Below are 15669 nucleotides of genomic sequence, written 5' to 3' on the forward strand. Positions count from 1 at the left end.
ACGTGGTTGCAGGCTTACAAATCTTTTGGTCAAAGAGGGCGACGACAGAGAAAAGTATGTGTGTATTCGGCCCATGGAAAAGGGGGGGTTGGGGGGTGGGCAATAGGATTGCTCAGTAAGGGGCCCAGAAATTTCTGATGGCGTCCCTGACCTAAAGCCTCTCCTATGGAGGGGCATTAGATGCCTAGACCAATCAGGCCCTTAGGCCTGGCCCACCATTCAGAAGAGGGGGGACTGCCAGCCAGATGGAGTAGATATCCCTCCGGTCGGTCTTGCTATTAAAGGCCTGGGGGGTCTGGTTAGGGGTTGAAGGGGTCATGTGTTCGAGAAGTGCCAGAAGAAGGGAATGGGTATTCCTCCTGTCAGGGATTGTTTCAGTGTTTGTGGCAGGATGGATTGGGCATTCCTCCTGCCGGAGATAATTTGGGGGTTTGCGACAGGATGGAGTGGGCATCCCTCCTGCTGGCCTACTTGCGATGGAGTTCAGGGATTCCTTGCTGTGGCTGCTCAGCTGATCATGGCAGGAATACTTCCTTGCTGCAATCAGCTTAGCGGCTGCATCTAAATTCAGGCACCTATTGCAGCTCTAGCTCAAGCTCAAGTTCAAGCTTAAGCTCGCCCTAGGCCACTTTTGGGTGAAACTACACCCACGCCCAACTTTGGGTGAGCTTAAGCTTCCCTAGGCACCTCCCTGCACCTGCAACAGATGTTTACAGTGAAAGCAGCCTGCATCGGGTTGTTGGATTTTTTTTTTTTTGGGGGGGGGGGTTGTTAGACAGCAGTAGAATGCCTACCGTTGCCTATAATCAGAATGCTAATTATATAATTTGGCCCTAACTAATTAGCACAGAAATGTTGACTCTGTCCCCCGACAATCCTTCTGTGATGAAATAAAAATACTTGTAGTTCATGGTGCATATATAATTGAATATGTAGAAGCATTATTTTGAAGCTTGGCCAACTTACTAGCTCAAGTTGCATAAGTTGTAGATGACATTTATTCTATGTTTGTGTTCTTTATTTTCCTGCTATATTTGTTCCTGCATAAAGTTTTAAGCCTTTGTTTAACTTTAAACTGTTTATTTTTCCTCATTAGTATTTGTATAGTCTTTCAAATGCATTTTATAAATATAACCATTTCTACCTGAGCTTTAAGCATCTCATGCAATATTAACTTATAGATTGCTGGTACAAAAAAACAAAGTAAAACAAGAAAAGCACAACATCATAAACAAAAACAAACCCCCAAACCTTTCTGTCAGACATTAAACTTGTTAATAATAGTCTTTTGGAAAAATACAAAAATGTATTGCTGTGGGGTAGAGATGTAGCCTAATGGTTATTGCTGTAGGCTTTGATCCAAGCAGACTGGGTTTAATTTCCACTGCAGCTCCTTGTGACCTTGGGCAAACCACTTAACTCTCCATTGCCTTAGTTACAAAAACTCAGATTGAGAGCCCACTAGGGACAAGTACCTGCATATATGTGATACGTATGGGACATACCTGTAGTCTGAGAGGTTTTTTTTGTTTGTAACAATGGCTGTTTAAGAAACCATCTGCCATGCAAAAAAAGGATCCTAATACCAAATAACAACTTTCTTTTTTTAAAAGGGGAACTAGAGTTCAGAAAGATAACTTGCACCTGGCAAAACAGGATATGGATGATTCAATCGAGAGAAGGGGGGGGAAAGACAGGATGTGCATACATGGTTAGTGAACTTGTCTGTGATATGTTCATGATTGAACACATAGACAAAACCGGATCCTGACCATAATAATTTGAGCAAAAAAGTGCCTAACTTGTTTGTGACATGTTCATGATTGAACACGTATGCAAAACCGGATCCTGACCATAATTTGAGCATAAAAAGACAGGCAGAACTCAGTGGAATCAGGACTTCTCCACTGCTGACGAGCCGTGTGATGCTGATATGAAATGAATGCGCTGCCTCTGATAGTCGCTGGTCCTCCGATATCAGGGTGATGATGCAATATATGGTAACAAATTATTGATTCCTTACTGCATGATTTCATTATTATAAAATTGTATGAATAAACCTATATTATGCTTTCAGTCATCTGTGTATGCTATTAATTTTCCCAGTCAGGGAGCTGGTGAGGGGAAGGGAAAGTGGGATATAGCATTACCCTAAGAATAATAGCAATACATTAATTGGCGTAGTCGGCAGGATCTCCCTAAATAAGACCGAACAATGTTCCGGCGAAAGGAGAAATCTAAAAAAGAACCTGCAGGGATACCTGGCTGGACCGGGGACCCGTATGAAATAATAGCGGCAGAAATGGCCAATCATGGATTGGCGGAGTCATGGGATAAGGAATTAAGGGAATTTGAACCAAAGAATGTGGTACAAGTACTTGAAACAATCCCTGTGAAAACAGGTGAAGCAGTTACCCTGGCTCGAAGGAGTTGGGTGTTGGCCTCTGCATACCGTGGGGTGCACAAGCGGTTGCAGACGGCACTTAAACCAAAGAATGTTGTACAAGTACTTGAAACAATCCCTGTGAAAACAGGTGAAGCAGTTACCCTGGCTCGAAGGAGTTGGGTGTTGGCCTCTGCATACCGTGGGGTGCACAAGCGGTTGCAGATGGCACTTAATGAGAAAGGGAGAGTAGAACAGAGTAAGTTAGAATTAGAGGGACGGTGTCTGGTGCTGGAATGTAATAGTAAATTATTAAAGGATAAACTGGAACATTATCAGGATGTAGCAGAAAGAGCAGCTGTAAAAGTGGCACAATATAAGTATAAAAAAAAAAAGGCTTCTGTACGCTAAGATCAGCGTAGTGAGAGATCAGAGTTTGCATAGCTAAGGGATTCTTGCTGTGTTGAGAACAATAGAGATAACTTTTTTTTAGTGTTTAGACGACCATGTGGGTTTGCATCCCAGTAAGAATAAAGAGTGAATTTTTCAAACACAGGTATCGATTTATGCTGTTGTAAATATTAGCTAGCAGAGGGATTTCAAATGTAGTAACTTGCAATTACCTTGTTAGCAGCAGGAGGATTTTTAGATTTTTAGAATGAAAACTTTACGAGCATACACAGGGAAATGTATGCTGTTTGGAGTTCCGATCAGCCGTGGGGAAAAGTTCTTGTTGTTTTTGATGTTGAAGAATAATTAAGGTATTTTAGTAGTTTAGGAGCTGTTTGTCTGAAAGTTCTGTACGAGAATGTAGCCTGAATTTTTCCCTTGTTTATAAGAATGTTGGAAGAACAGAACTGCAGGGTCGGAAGGAATCAGGATGTGATATTAAACGAGATGGTTTAGGAAAGAAAAATAAAGGTTTAAAAAGTCTAGCTGGTTTCAAGGCTGGAAATTGAATGCAAAGTATGTTAGAATAAGGAATGTGATTTGAGACAAATAATTTTGTCAAGCCAGATAGTTACGTGTTCTGGCAGTCGTAAGAGTGCCTGCTGGTTTATACAGCACATTTGTTTGAAGGTAAGGTATGTGAAAGCCGGATCTCAGGCATGTTACAGTAAAAGAATACTTTTCTGAAAAGAAGAAAGATTTATTCTAGCAATAGATGCCATGCTTAAAAGAAATATTGTGTTTGTGACGGTGTACAACAGGAAAAAGTTTCCTTGCCTTTGTATTTTTATCTCAGTGTTTCAAATTAGTTTTGAATATGACTTTTTGTGCCCCTGCATGGTTTATAAAGTATTTTTAAAAGTATGCATTGCCCGAAATGTATGATTAGGGAGTAATTAAATTTAAATGCATTTTAAAATTAAATTGGGAAGTTTAAAATAAAAAGATTAACAAAAATAGAGGTTAAGTACCTATATATATATTTTTTTTTGAAAATCGAAATAAATGTGAAACAAAGGGCTTGCTAACCTTGTTACCGGAAAAGAATAATTATAATAAACTTTTATGTAAGTGGATGGATTCGGAATTGAAATTTTGCTTACTTTTTACAAGTAAGCTCTTCAGGATAGGAACCTAATAAAGAATATGGATTAAGAAGAATAATTCCCTGATGTTAGGAAAAAGACAGTCTAATTTTAGAATGTATCTGTCTGTTTAAATTTTCCTGTGGCCATATTTGGTGCCACAGGACCCTAAAATAAGTCTATTTAATCTGTGTGTTTTGTGTTTCAGGAAAAAAAAAAAAACCTTTTTTGAATCTTTTCAACAATTCAACACAGAGACGGTGACTCTGCGATACAAGAACTAGTCATGTTTAACAGAGGGGAAAATGTTTCATGTGTTTCTTTTCTTTGTTCTTTTTGTTAATGACCATGTGCTTTCCTTCCAGGATTTACACTGACCCGCAGTACCACATTCCACCACTAGAGCTGTGGAGAACACAGAGAAAAATTCCGAAAGAACATTATGGGCAATTGGTAACCAGATCCAGTTATGCCTCAAAAGGAATAACTGTCTTGGGAGGGGTAATTGATGCTGACTATCAAGGGGAGGTTAGGGTAATACTAATTAACTTAGGTGCGGAGGAGGTAATAATAGCACAGGGAGAAAGAATTGCACAACTGTTGCTAATTCCTATATATATATAGCTCCGGTGAGAGAACCCACAGCCCCTACAGAATTGACGGTTAGGGGGGCAAAAGGGTTTGGATCCATAAATACTGTAAATGTTGGGGCCAAAATATGGATTAGCAACCGAAATGGTCTCCCCTCTCCCGCTGAAGTGATAGCAGTGGGACAGGACCGTACGCTATTGATAATGAGGCCCGGGGTAGAAAAATGGGAATATGTCCCACAGGAGAAATGTTACCTACGGGAGTAATATTGTGTTTAATCTTACAGGAAACCCTAATCGTCCTAGGCGTATTCACAGTCCTTGGTATCGTATCTTTGGGTCACGTAGAAGGATGGACTCCGGCTAGGCGTCTGGTTTTGGATGACAATGCTCGATTTCAATGGGGATGGAGAAGTGCTACCAGCAGACGACAACAGGAAAAGTTTAGTTGTGAAAAAGGACAGAGATGTACAATAGCTAACATCACAACTAATGTGGACATATGGAAAGGCCCTCACAATGACAGAAGAGGGTATATCTTTTATGCCCTATATCAGAGTCAAGTAGTGGTAAATGTCACTGCCCATGTGTCACTTCTATGTTGCTTAAAGACTGTGTTCCCAGAATTAAATACAAAACAGAAATGGCAGGCAATACAAAATTGTAGCACCTGGAATGGAACTGTGTTGCATCTGACATTAGAAGACCCCAAATATTTTCTATGTACTAATGCATCTCTTATTAAGAATCGTACTACATGGGCAGATTTTATTATCTTTGTAAATATAGATTCTGCAAAAATTGATCCAGGGCAGGTTAAACGATTACCGTCAACATGTGAAATGGTGGGTCAGCATGCGGAACAAACACGTGTACAATTTAAAATTACCTTTCCTCCCTCTAGTCGATGTAGATATAGGAGAGCCTGGTATGATACTATTTTGGGAGGGTTTGGAACTATTACCGGGACAATAAACAGTTATGATATAGAATCTTTAGCAAATAGGCTGCATAACGCTGGAAGTAAAATTAATGATGCTTTAATTATACAAGCTAATTGGATGCCTACTATTTGGTACCCAATGACACTAGCAGCTGGCGTGGATAATGATATGTTAGATCTTTTTAATGCTAGTAATTCTCTAACCTTCCTTGTAGATACTAATATTACTCACATAATCAATTGGACTATATGTTCTTTGCAAACATTACAACAGCAACAACAGAAAAATGTCTTTCAAACACAACTTTTGACAGCAAATGAACAAGTGTGGAGGACCGTTTTTTCTGATGTAATTCGTGCAGGCCATTGGCTACAAATACCTAGTTCAAAGATAAGGTGTGAGGAAACCCTATGTCAGGGATATTTTACCATATACAATGTAACCAAACAGAGTATAATGTGTAAATACATAGTGATGCCTTTACTAATTGGGTCAGCTCCTAATCAACACTTTTGGACCCCCACCTTTTATGGACAGGTGATAGATATGTATAATCGTACCCATGATTTAACTTTTTGTGATAACACTTTAAGTGGAAAAGTTTGTAAATTACAATCTGCTGTATATGAACCATGTTTATTGCAAAATACTGTAAACAAATGTGAATGGACTATTATGCCAATAACCTATAGGTATATGGTCGAAATAGCACCACAAGTGGTATGTGTAGTAACTGATCAACCAGTGATACCAGGAATGGCAGTGCCTTTTTCGGGATGTATTCATAACATTTCAGTATTACACTGGGAAAATGACACATTCATATTAACTTCCGATGTAGATAAGGATGTGTCTATCATTTGGAATAGCACTAAATGGGATGTTCCAAATTGGGATGTAAATTTGACCAAATTTAAGAACATATTAACTCAATCAACCAAAATACAGAGTGCCATCCAATACCTAAATCAAAGTATTATGGCTCATCAGCTTACCACCACTATTGCAGCAGACTCGATAGTGACAATAGGATCAGGAATAGCTGATGCTACTTCACATCATTGGTGGGATATATTTTTAGGATATTCACCTTCAGCTAAAACGACTCTGGATTGGATCATCCATCCTCTGTTAATAGTTGTTATTCTGGTAATAATTTTATCTATCTGGAATTGTTATGTGGCATATGGCATTTGTTGTAAACAACAAAAAGTGATGATGGTTACATACAACACTCATTGTTAAGGACCGAATGTGATACGTATGGGACATACCTGTAGTCTGAGAGTTTTTTTTTGTTTGTAACAATGGCTGTTTAAGAAACCATCTGCCATGCAAAAAAAGGATCCTAATACCAAATAACAACTTTCTTTTTTTAAAAGGGGAACTAGAGTTCAGAAAGATAACTTGCACCTGGCAAAACAGGATATGGATGATTCAATCGAGAGAAGGGGGGGGAAAGACAGGATGTGCATACATGGTTAGTGAACTTGTCTGTGATATGTTCATGATTGAACACATAGACAAAACCGGATCCTGACCATAATAATTTGAGCAAAAAAGTGCCTAACTTGTTTGTGACATGTTCATGATTGAACACGTATGCAAAACCGGATCCTGACCATAATTTGAGCATAAAAAGACAGGCAGAACTCAGTGGAATCAGGACTTCTCCACTGCTGACGAGCCGTGTGATGCTGATATGAAATGAATGCGCTGCCTCTGATAGTCGCTGGTCCTCCGATATCAGGGTGATGATGCAATATATGGTAACAAATTATTGATTCCTTACTGCATGATTTCATTATTATAAAATTGTATGAATAAACCTATATTATGCTTTCAGTCATCTGTGTATGCTATTAATTTTCCCAGTCAGGGAGCTGGTGAGGGGAAGGGAAAGTGGGATATAGCATTACCCTAAGAATAATAGCAATACAATATAACATATACAGCACTGCATACATCCAGTACTGCTAAAGAAATGGTTAATAATAGTAGTGTAATGTATGGTAAAAATTAATGGTGTCTGGGAGATAAGCACATGGTACATTATCTCTTGTCTGTATTTCCTAATAAAACTCTCGCTAAGGTCATAAAGCCCTAGTACTATCTGTCATACACATCTGGTAATATATTAGAAAAATGTTTGATATAGAGATGTATTTATAGCTCAAATGATTATCTGATTCACTAACATACAAAACATCTAATGCTAGAAAAAAATATATAAAAATGTGTAAAGTCCAAAGTAGTTTTATAGCTACATTGACTGATTGAAACTTACTGAAAAAAAAAATTTGTGTATGATACTCATGTTATCTGTAAGAGAATGGCACACATGATCTAATTGCTTTTTGAATTCTGACTGTCTGAGATGGGCATGTGTGATTGACAGAAAACCCTCCAATCAATTAAGTTGTTCTGTTATTGACACAATTTAAATGTACTCTGCAAATGTTGCTTTATATGCTAACTAATACTCAGCATTATTTTATGAAATAAAATCCACTGTGCAAAACATCTTGCAGGTCAAAATATTTATTGCCACCGTCATGAATGTGTTATCAGAGATCATTAACCTTAGGGACCCTTTTATAAAACCACGTAAAAATTTGCAGTTACCACAACTTAACTCAGCACTTTAGTCCTCAGTAGCTGCAAATTATAATGCAGCAACCATTGGGGGGTGTCCCCACTATTTTGTAATGCAGGTCATGAAGCCACTTTAGCATTCAGATTAACATGTGGTACCTGCTCTTGGCTATGATGAATCCCTTAATGCCTAGAGAGTTGCACGGGGAAAGAATCCTGCCTGTTCCCATCCATCCCCAAAAGAATCTCTTCCATCCCTGTGAGGAATCCCCTTCATCCCCATGAGAAATCTCTTCTGTCCCTGCCTGTCCCCCCCTAAAAGTTACCTGTCCCCATAAAAACCAGCAATTACTTCTGACAGTTTTGATTTTTTTTTTTAAGTCTTAGTTAATTTAAACAACAATAAAATACAATATAAATAAATAACAGTGAACAGAAATAAGTGAATAGACATTAGGTCATGTGACTGTAGGGTCGACCATTTCTTGTTAAAAAAAATAAGAGTTGGATTTTTTGGCAATATAAAGCTCATGTCTGTAGAGCAAATAAATCTGGTTCCACCATCTGGCATACGTAACTTGTGAGAGGTCCTTCCAAGATCCACAAATGGTTTTAATTCAGTAAAGAATCAAACAATACAGCATCAAAATCATTTAAAGTAGAATTGAGAGAGGCAATTTTCAGGACAATAGTTGCATAAGAAAAATATGCCAAAACTAAACTGGAAACCCCAAAACAAACTCGGCAATTACTTCATTTTGTACTAAACACAATTGGTGGCATTACCAGATTGGGTGCTGGGCCTCCCACTTTGAGCTTAGCCTCCCTCAAAATGAACATCTTCCTTGCTGCAGCTGGTGGGACATTTTGTTTTTCCATCATCTTGATCCCAGTTTATACTTTTGTCTATCTTCTAATACTTCTTTTTCCAGGCCTCAGAAACCCTGGTTCCATCCCCATGGGAGTCCTGTGATTCGGGGGGGGGGGGGGGATCCCTATGGGAGTTCTGTGGGACATGGGGGATTCACGCAATCCCCATTCCTGTGCAGACCTCTATTAGTGTCTCCTATTTAAAAGGCAGTAATCCCCAAATTCTATAAGGTGCACCTAAAGTTAGCTGATGTATGCAGTGACGTATTAAGGGGATGGCAGGAGGTGGACTGCCACGGGTGCCATCTTGGGGATGCTATCACCTCTCCATACCCCAAGCTACGCTCGCTCTCTCCCTTCCCTGTCCCCATGCCTCTTAAAAATCTTCGCCAGCACAAGCAATTATTCTAGCTGCTGCTCGCACCTGCCTGGAGCTCTCTTAAATTATTTCCGGGTCACAGGACCAGGAAGTGACATCAGAGGGAAAGTCAATGTGAACAGCAGGCTGGAGAAGATGCTTGAGTACCTGATTGTAAAAACCGCTTAGGTAACCTTGATAGGCGGTATATAAAATCCTAATAAACTTGAAACTCACACTGGCAAAGATGTAAAGAGGTATGGGAATGGGAAAGGAGGGTGGAGTGTGGTGCAGAATGAGTGTAGGATGGAGAGGAGGGCGCTGTGGGCCAGAGAGGAGGGATCACCTCCTAACCTCACTACGTCGCTGGATGTAGATGCCTAACTTAATTGTGCACTAGGCTAAATTGACCCCCATAATCCGACTCAAACACTTCTTAATTGGCACTAAGTGGAGTTAATTGAATGTTAGATGCCTAACTTCGAAGGCATGATTGTACTACAGTTAGGTGCCTAGTGCAAAGCGCATGGTTAGGGGCAGATCATGGGTACATTAGATAGATTGTGAATCCACTGGGACAGGCAGGGAAAAATGTGTGAGAACCTGAATAAATTATTGTAAACCGATCTGACATCCCTTGGGAGAACGGTATAGAAAATTGAATTAATGAATAAATAAATACAATGGAACCTTGGTTTACGAGCATAATTCGTTCCAGAAGCATGCTCGTAAACCAAAATACTCGTATATCAAAGCAAGTTTCCCCATAGGAACTAAGGGAAAGTCGCTTGATATGTTCCCCCCACCCCACCCCCAAGGCCAGCGGCGCTGCTCCCCCCCGAAAACCGGCATTGCTCCCCCCCCCCCTCCGCTCACACAGGCCCACCCGCCTGAACAACTTCAAACTTACCCCCATCTGGCACCGGCACGCAGCCCACAGGACGTGCCGGTGCCGCTTGAAGAAGTTCCTGCCTCTTACTGAGCCTTGAGCATCTGCGCATGCTCAAGGCCTTCTAGTTCTCCCTCTCACCAAGATTCTCGGAGATATCCTGCATGCTCAAGGCCCAGCAGAGGCAGGAACTTCTTCAAGCGGCACCGGCATGTCCTGTGGGCTGCGTGCCGGTGCCAGAAGGGGGGTAAGTTTGAAGTTGTTCGGGCGGGGGGTGCCGGTTTACGGGGGGGGGGGGGGTTCCGGTTCACGCGGGGGGCCTGTGTGAGTGGATGGGGAGTGATTCCGGTTATCGGGGGGGGGGGTGCTCGCAAATCGAGACAACATTCGGTTTGCGAGACAAGATTTGCGAGAATGTTTTGCTCATTTTGGAAAACACTACCAAACCGGGTTACTTGCAAACCGAGGTATGACTGTAAATGGGTGTGTTTTTTTAACAGTACACCCCCCCATTCCCTTACTATGCCACTGCATCTACCACCCTTTCTGTAAAAAAAAGTATTTCCTTAGATTAATCTTGAGCCAATCACCTCTTAACTTTATCCTATGCCTGCTCATTCCAGAGATTCCTTTCAAATGAAAGAGATTTGCCTCATGCACATTTATGCCATGTAGGTATTTAAACATCTCTATCATATCTCCCCTCTTTCGTCTTTCATCTGCAAATAGGTAAATCTTACCCGACAATACTTCAGCAATATTATTTACAAAAATGTTAAAAAAGAACAGGCCTAAGAACAGAACCTTGAGGCACACCACTGGTAACATCCTTTTCCTCAGAGCGATCTCCATTGATCACTACCCTCTGTCGCCTTCCACTCAACCAGTTCTTGACCCAGCCCATCACTTTGGGACCCATCCCAAAGGCACTCAGTTTATTTATTAGACATCTGTGTGCAACACTGTCAAAGGTTTTGCTAAAATCTAAATACACCACATCCAGCGCACATCTTCTATCCAATTCTCTGGTCACCCAGTCAAAGAAATTGATCAGATTTGTCTGACCAAGACCTACCTCTAGTGAATCTATGTTGTCTCCAGTCCTGTAATACACAGGATTCCAGAATCTTGACCATTCTCTGTTTTAAAAGTGTTTCCATTAATTTGCTTACCACAGAAGTCAGACTTACCGGCCTGTAATTCCCTACTTCTTCCTTAATTCCACTTTTGTGGAGAGGGAGCACATCAGCCCTTCTCCAGTCCTCCGGTACCACTCCCGACTCTAGAGACTCGTTGAAAAGGTCACTTAGCAGACCTATCAGAAATTCTCTAAGTTCCTTCAGCACCTTTGGATATAAACCATCCGGCCCCATCACTTTGTCTACCTTTATTTTAGCTATCTCCTCACAAACACAACCCTCTGAAAATCGATCAGTGTCTATTACTCCTCCATCCCTATTCATGTTTGTCTGTGAACACAGAATAGAAATATTTATTAAGCAATTTAGCCTTTTCTATATCAGTTTCTAAAGAAAATTCTGAATGGTTGTCGTCATTAACACTGCTTCTTGAAAACTGAGGGAAGGGATTGGGTTGTACTTAAATTAAAAAAATGGATGACAAAAATTATGCCAATATACATTCTTTATTGTTTAACTGTTGCAAAATCATCAATAAAAACTGTTAATCTATAAAATTATCAGCAAATAAATAACAATTTTTATTGATGGCTTTTGCAACAGTTAAACAGATAATATACCTGCTATTTAGCTCCTGATAAAATTATCTTGTCCATTATAGCTATTTATCAGGAGATAAATAGCTGTAATCGACAAGGGACAAAAATAAATATTGTAATCTTTAACTAGGCCTGTGTTTATGCCAAATTCTTTTAATTCACTCCTTCAACACATCTAAATAAATCTATGGTGGTTAAATAAATATAAAATGAAACCCAATAGCATTTAAAATGTTTAGTATAAACTCTCATAAAACAAATTTGGTTAAAAAGTTCTGAAATTTTTAACTAGGAAATGATATGCTATATTTATATTGTATACTATGTGTTAAATCACCTGTAAAGATAAAAAAAAGAAAATTAACCAAAGGGTTTAAAAATTAAAAGCCGAGTGCGATAAGCACATAATATATTATCTGTGTGTATATTTCCCAGTCTCACTCTAGCTAACATTATAAAAGATTAGGAGCTACATTAGCAAGGAGAAGTTGTATTCTACAATAAGGTATGCTCATTCAATAGCTGGTCAAACTGACAAGAGATACATTTATAATGGCCACGATTCAAAATACGATAATTGAATTCATCACTTGATAGAATTGTCATACATAAGTTATTTTCTTTGTATTGATTAGTTTCCCACGTATTCACCTTTATAGGACCCCCAAGGTATGTATTCTTCATTCATGCTTTGTCCCATACAGTTCCCTTTGTGTCTTTCCTGCTTGTCTAAACACAAGTATTCACAGATCATTTGTTTAGCATGATCTTCGCACGTCCACCATTTTTATAATATATTTAAGTTCTTCACTTCACTCTGCATTTTGCTTAGACTCAAATATTTTCTATACTTACCACGATTTTTCACCAACTCATTTTCATTAGTGCCACTCACATCACTGTGTCTTTTATCACAAATCTTTCATACTCTTTGCATGTTAGATGTCATTCACAGTCTTATATCTCATCACCACTACCATTCATAACTTACATGCATTCTTAATGTACCCCTCAATATTTATAGGACCCCTGAAGAAGACTTTTTGTCGAAAAGTGGCCCGTGTTGGGCCCTGTATCCCTTGTGGACTAGGTCCTTTAAGGCTTTTATGTGGATAACCTATTTTTATGTGGATGAATTTATTTTTATGTGGATGAAAATATTTTATGTGGATGATTTTGGTGTAACTTTGGAACTTTGACTCTTTCAAATAAAGTCCATTTAGGAACATCGTCACTCCACAGAGATTTTTTTTGTTTTCTCTGAGTAACATACAAACCATCCAATGGTAAAATATTAAAAATAGATATATCTTAGCTATATTGACCAAAATGGTTATAATAATAATAATTTATTTATATGCCACCATACCGGGGTGGTTCTAAGCAGCTCACAGCAAGTAAAATACATACGTTTCCATAGAAAAACTTGATAAAATACAGCAAAAAGCAATACATACATTTCAATAAAATTAATTAAAAATGAAGTGCAGACAAATTACAGACCATGTGAATAAACATAAGAATAAAATACTAAACATGGTTAAATTAAAAGAGAAAACGTTAAGATACCAGCCTATTAAATAAACTAAGCTAAACTAAACCTTAAATTTGTATACCACATCATCTCCTTAAAGACAGAGCTCAACACGGTTTACAGGTAATTCAATAAATGAAGGAAGGACATAATAAGAAATTAGAGGTTATGAAGAAGATAGTTAGCTTTACATTTTAAATAGATAGCTTTATGTTTTGGAGAAAAGCCAGGTTTTCAGATGCTTTCAGAATAATTGTAATGAGCTTAGGTTCCATAGCGGGGCAAGGAGGTTATTCCAAAGCTCAGTGAATTTGAAGAAAAGGGATTTCCCTAATTTACCTGCATACATGACACCTTTTAACAAGGGGAAAGATAGTTTGAGTTTGTGGGTGGATCTGGTAGTGTCAGGTCTCAAAGAATTCCAGGATAGTGGGATTAGGGGAGGAAGTACTGGGCAGACTTGCACGGTCTGTGTCTGTATATGGCCATTTGGTGGAGGATGGGCTGGGGAGGGCTTCAATGGCTGGGAGGGTGTAGATGGGCTGGAGTAAGTCTTATCAGAGATTTTGGCAGTTGGAACCCAAGCACAGTGCCGGGTAAAGCTTTGGATTCTTGCCCAGAAATAGTTAAGAAGAAAAAATTAAAAAATTTAAATTGAATCAGGTTGGGCAGACTGGATGGACCATTCGGGTCTTTATCTGCCGTCATCTACTATGTTACTATGGGAAGAATTTCTAATTTATATTACTACACACACTACAAGCTGAATATCTTCAATTATATAGCCACACCAATGATATTCATATATAAAAATGCTTTCAGAAGACCAGTGCTAACATTCAATAACACTATAAGAGTAATAATACACCCAAAATCTGAAAACAGTAAGGCCAATAAGATTTGCAGGAAAAGCCTGTAAATCACTATGCCAGTAATAACATTGACATAGTATATAATCAAGCCTTCAATGTTTTTACAGGAAAAGCCTGTAAAGCCACTATGCCAGTAATAACATTGACATAGTTTAAATGAACCTCCTAGATAACAACCCTCTCAGGAGGTATCAAAGATAACTTTACCAAGGTGTAGTATTTTCCATTACCCTTACCAGGATTAACCTTTAATATTTTTATAACCTTTTTTTCTGTTTTACTATATTTTTCTATTTTCTCCAATTAAATTTCGTAGAGAGAAAGAGCACTTATCTTATTGCCTTCTGGAGGCTCAAAACCACTGCAGCTGCAGTTATAGCGGTGTCCAACAACCACTAACGAACAATATCGCTTTTCTTAATCCAACATATCCCAACAGGCCCTGTTTCGCCCTACGGCTGCATCAGGGGATTTATCTGGGAGCACGGTGGTCAGGCTAAAGGCTAAAGGCTCAAGCCAGCTTGACTTCCTTCATCTCTTCTGCAGGACAGGGACTGCTTGACACCCTGTATATCTCCACCATGGATTTCTCCTTCTGCCCTGGCCTCAGGGCCTGTTGGGATATGTTGGATTAAGAAAAGCGATATTGTTCGTTAGTGGTTGTTGGACACCGCTATAACTGCAGCTGCAGTGGTTTTGAGCCTCCAGAAGGCAATAAGATAAGTGCTCTTTCTCTCTACGAAATTTAATTGGAGAAAATAGAAAAATATAGTAAAACAGAAAAAAAGGTTATAAAAATATTAAAGGTTAATCCTGGAAAGGGTAATGGAAAATACTACACCTTGGTAAAGTTATCTTTGATACCTCCTGAGAGGGTTGTTATCTAGGAGGTTCATTTAAACTATGTCATGTTATTACTGGCATAGTGGCTTTACAGGCTTTTCCTGTAAAAACATTGAAGGCTTGATTATATACTATGTCAATGTTATTACTGGCACAGTGATTTACAGGCTTTTCCTGCAAATCTTATTGGCCTTACTGTTTTCAGATTTTGGGTGTATTATTACTCTTATAGTGTTATTGAATGTTAGCACTGGTCTTCTGAAAGCATTTTTATATATGAATATCATTGGTGTGACTATGGGAAGAATGCCATGTAGGATCTTGAAAATTAGGATTTAAAATGAATCCTAGAAATCACCGAAAGCCAGTGAAGTTTTGACAGAAGCAGGGAAACATGATCAAATTTGCCTTTTGGGAAGATCAACCTAGCCGCAATGTTCTGAATCCGCTGAAGTCTTTAAAGATAAGTCTTTGAAGATAAATAATTGAGTCTATAGTAATTTCCTAATATCTAAGTA

At 39.0% G+C, this 15669-nt stretch overlaps 1 protein-coding gene across 4 annotated transcripts; it reads left to right on the top strand.

The window, feature by feature from the left end:
• The first annotated feature begins 1595 nt into the window (after window positions 1-1595).
• LOC117357769 lies at window positions 1596-7297 on the top strand. 4 transcript variants are annotated; one of them, XR_004538856.1, is made up of 3 exons: window positions 1596-2000; window positions 4284-4371; window positions 4796-4919. XR_004538856.1 is itself a non-coding variant. In XM_033938843.1 (3 exons), the coding sequence occupies exons 1-3, from the start codon at window positions 4224-4226 to the stop codon at window positions 6695-6697; spliced, it is 2001 nt and encodes a 666-aa protein (XP_033794734.1). In that variant the 5' UTR covers window positions 4079-4223; the 3' UTR covers window positions 6698-7297. The 4 variants fall into 4 exon arrangements, 3 of the variants coding, with proteins under 3 accessions (XP_033794735.1, XP_033794733.1, XP_033794734.1); XM_033938843.1 differs by lacking the exon at window positions 1596-2000 and adding an exon at window positions 4079-4250 and having other exon boundaries at window positions 4300-4371; window positions 4796-7297; XM_033938844.1 differs by lacking the exon at window positions 4284-4371 and having other exon boundaries at window positions 1604-2000; window positions 4796-7297.
• The last annotated feature ends 8372 nt before the right edge of the window (window positions 7298-15669 follow it).

The sequence above is a fragment of the Geotrypetes seraphini genome, chromosome 3 (genome assembly GCF_902459505.1).
Source record: "Geotrypetes seraphini chromosome 3, aGeoSer1.1, whole genome shotgun sequence".
NCBI lineage: Eukaryota > Metazoa > Chordata > Amphibia > Gymnophiona > Dermophiidae > Geotrypetes > Geotrypetes seraphini.

What these genes read in the sequence shown, in the direction of transcription:
- LOC117357769 (XM_033938842.1), top strand. Translation starts at nt 4,231, where the DNA reads ATGTGTTTCTTTTCTTTGTTCTTTTTGTTAATGACCATGTGCTTTCCT. An exon ending in AAGAACATTATGGGCAATTG is followed by an intron (nt 4,372 to 4,795) that starts GTAACCAGATCC and finishes TTAATCTTACAG; the next exon opens with GAAACCCTAATCGTCCTAGG.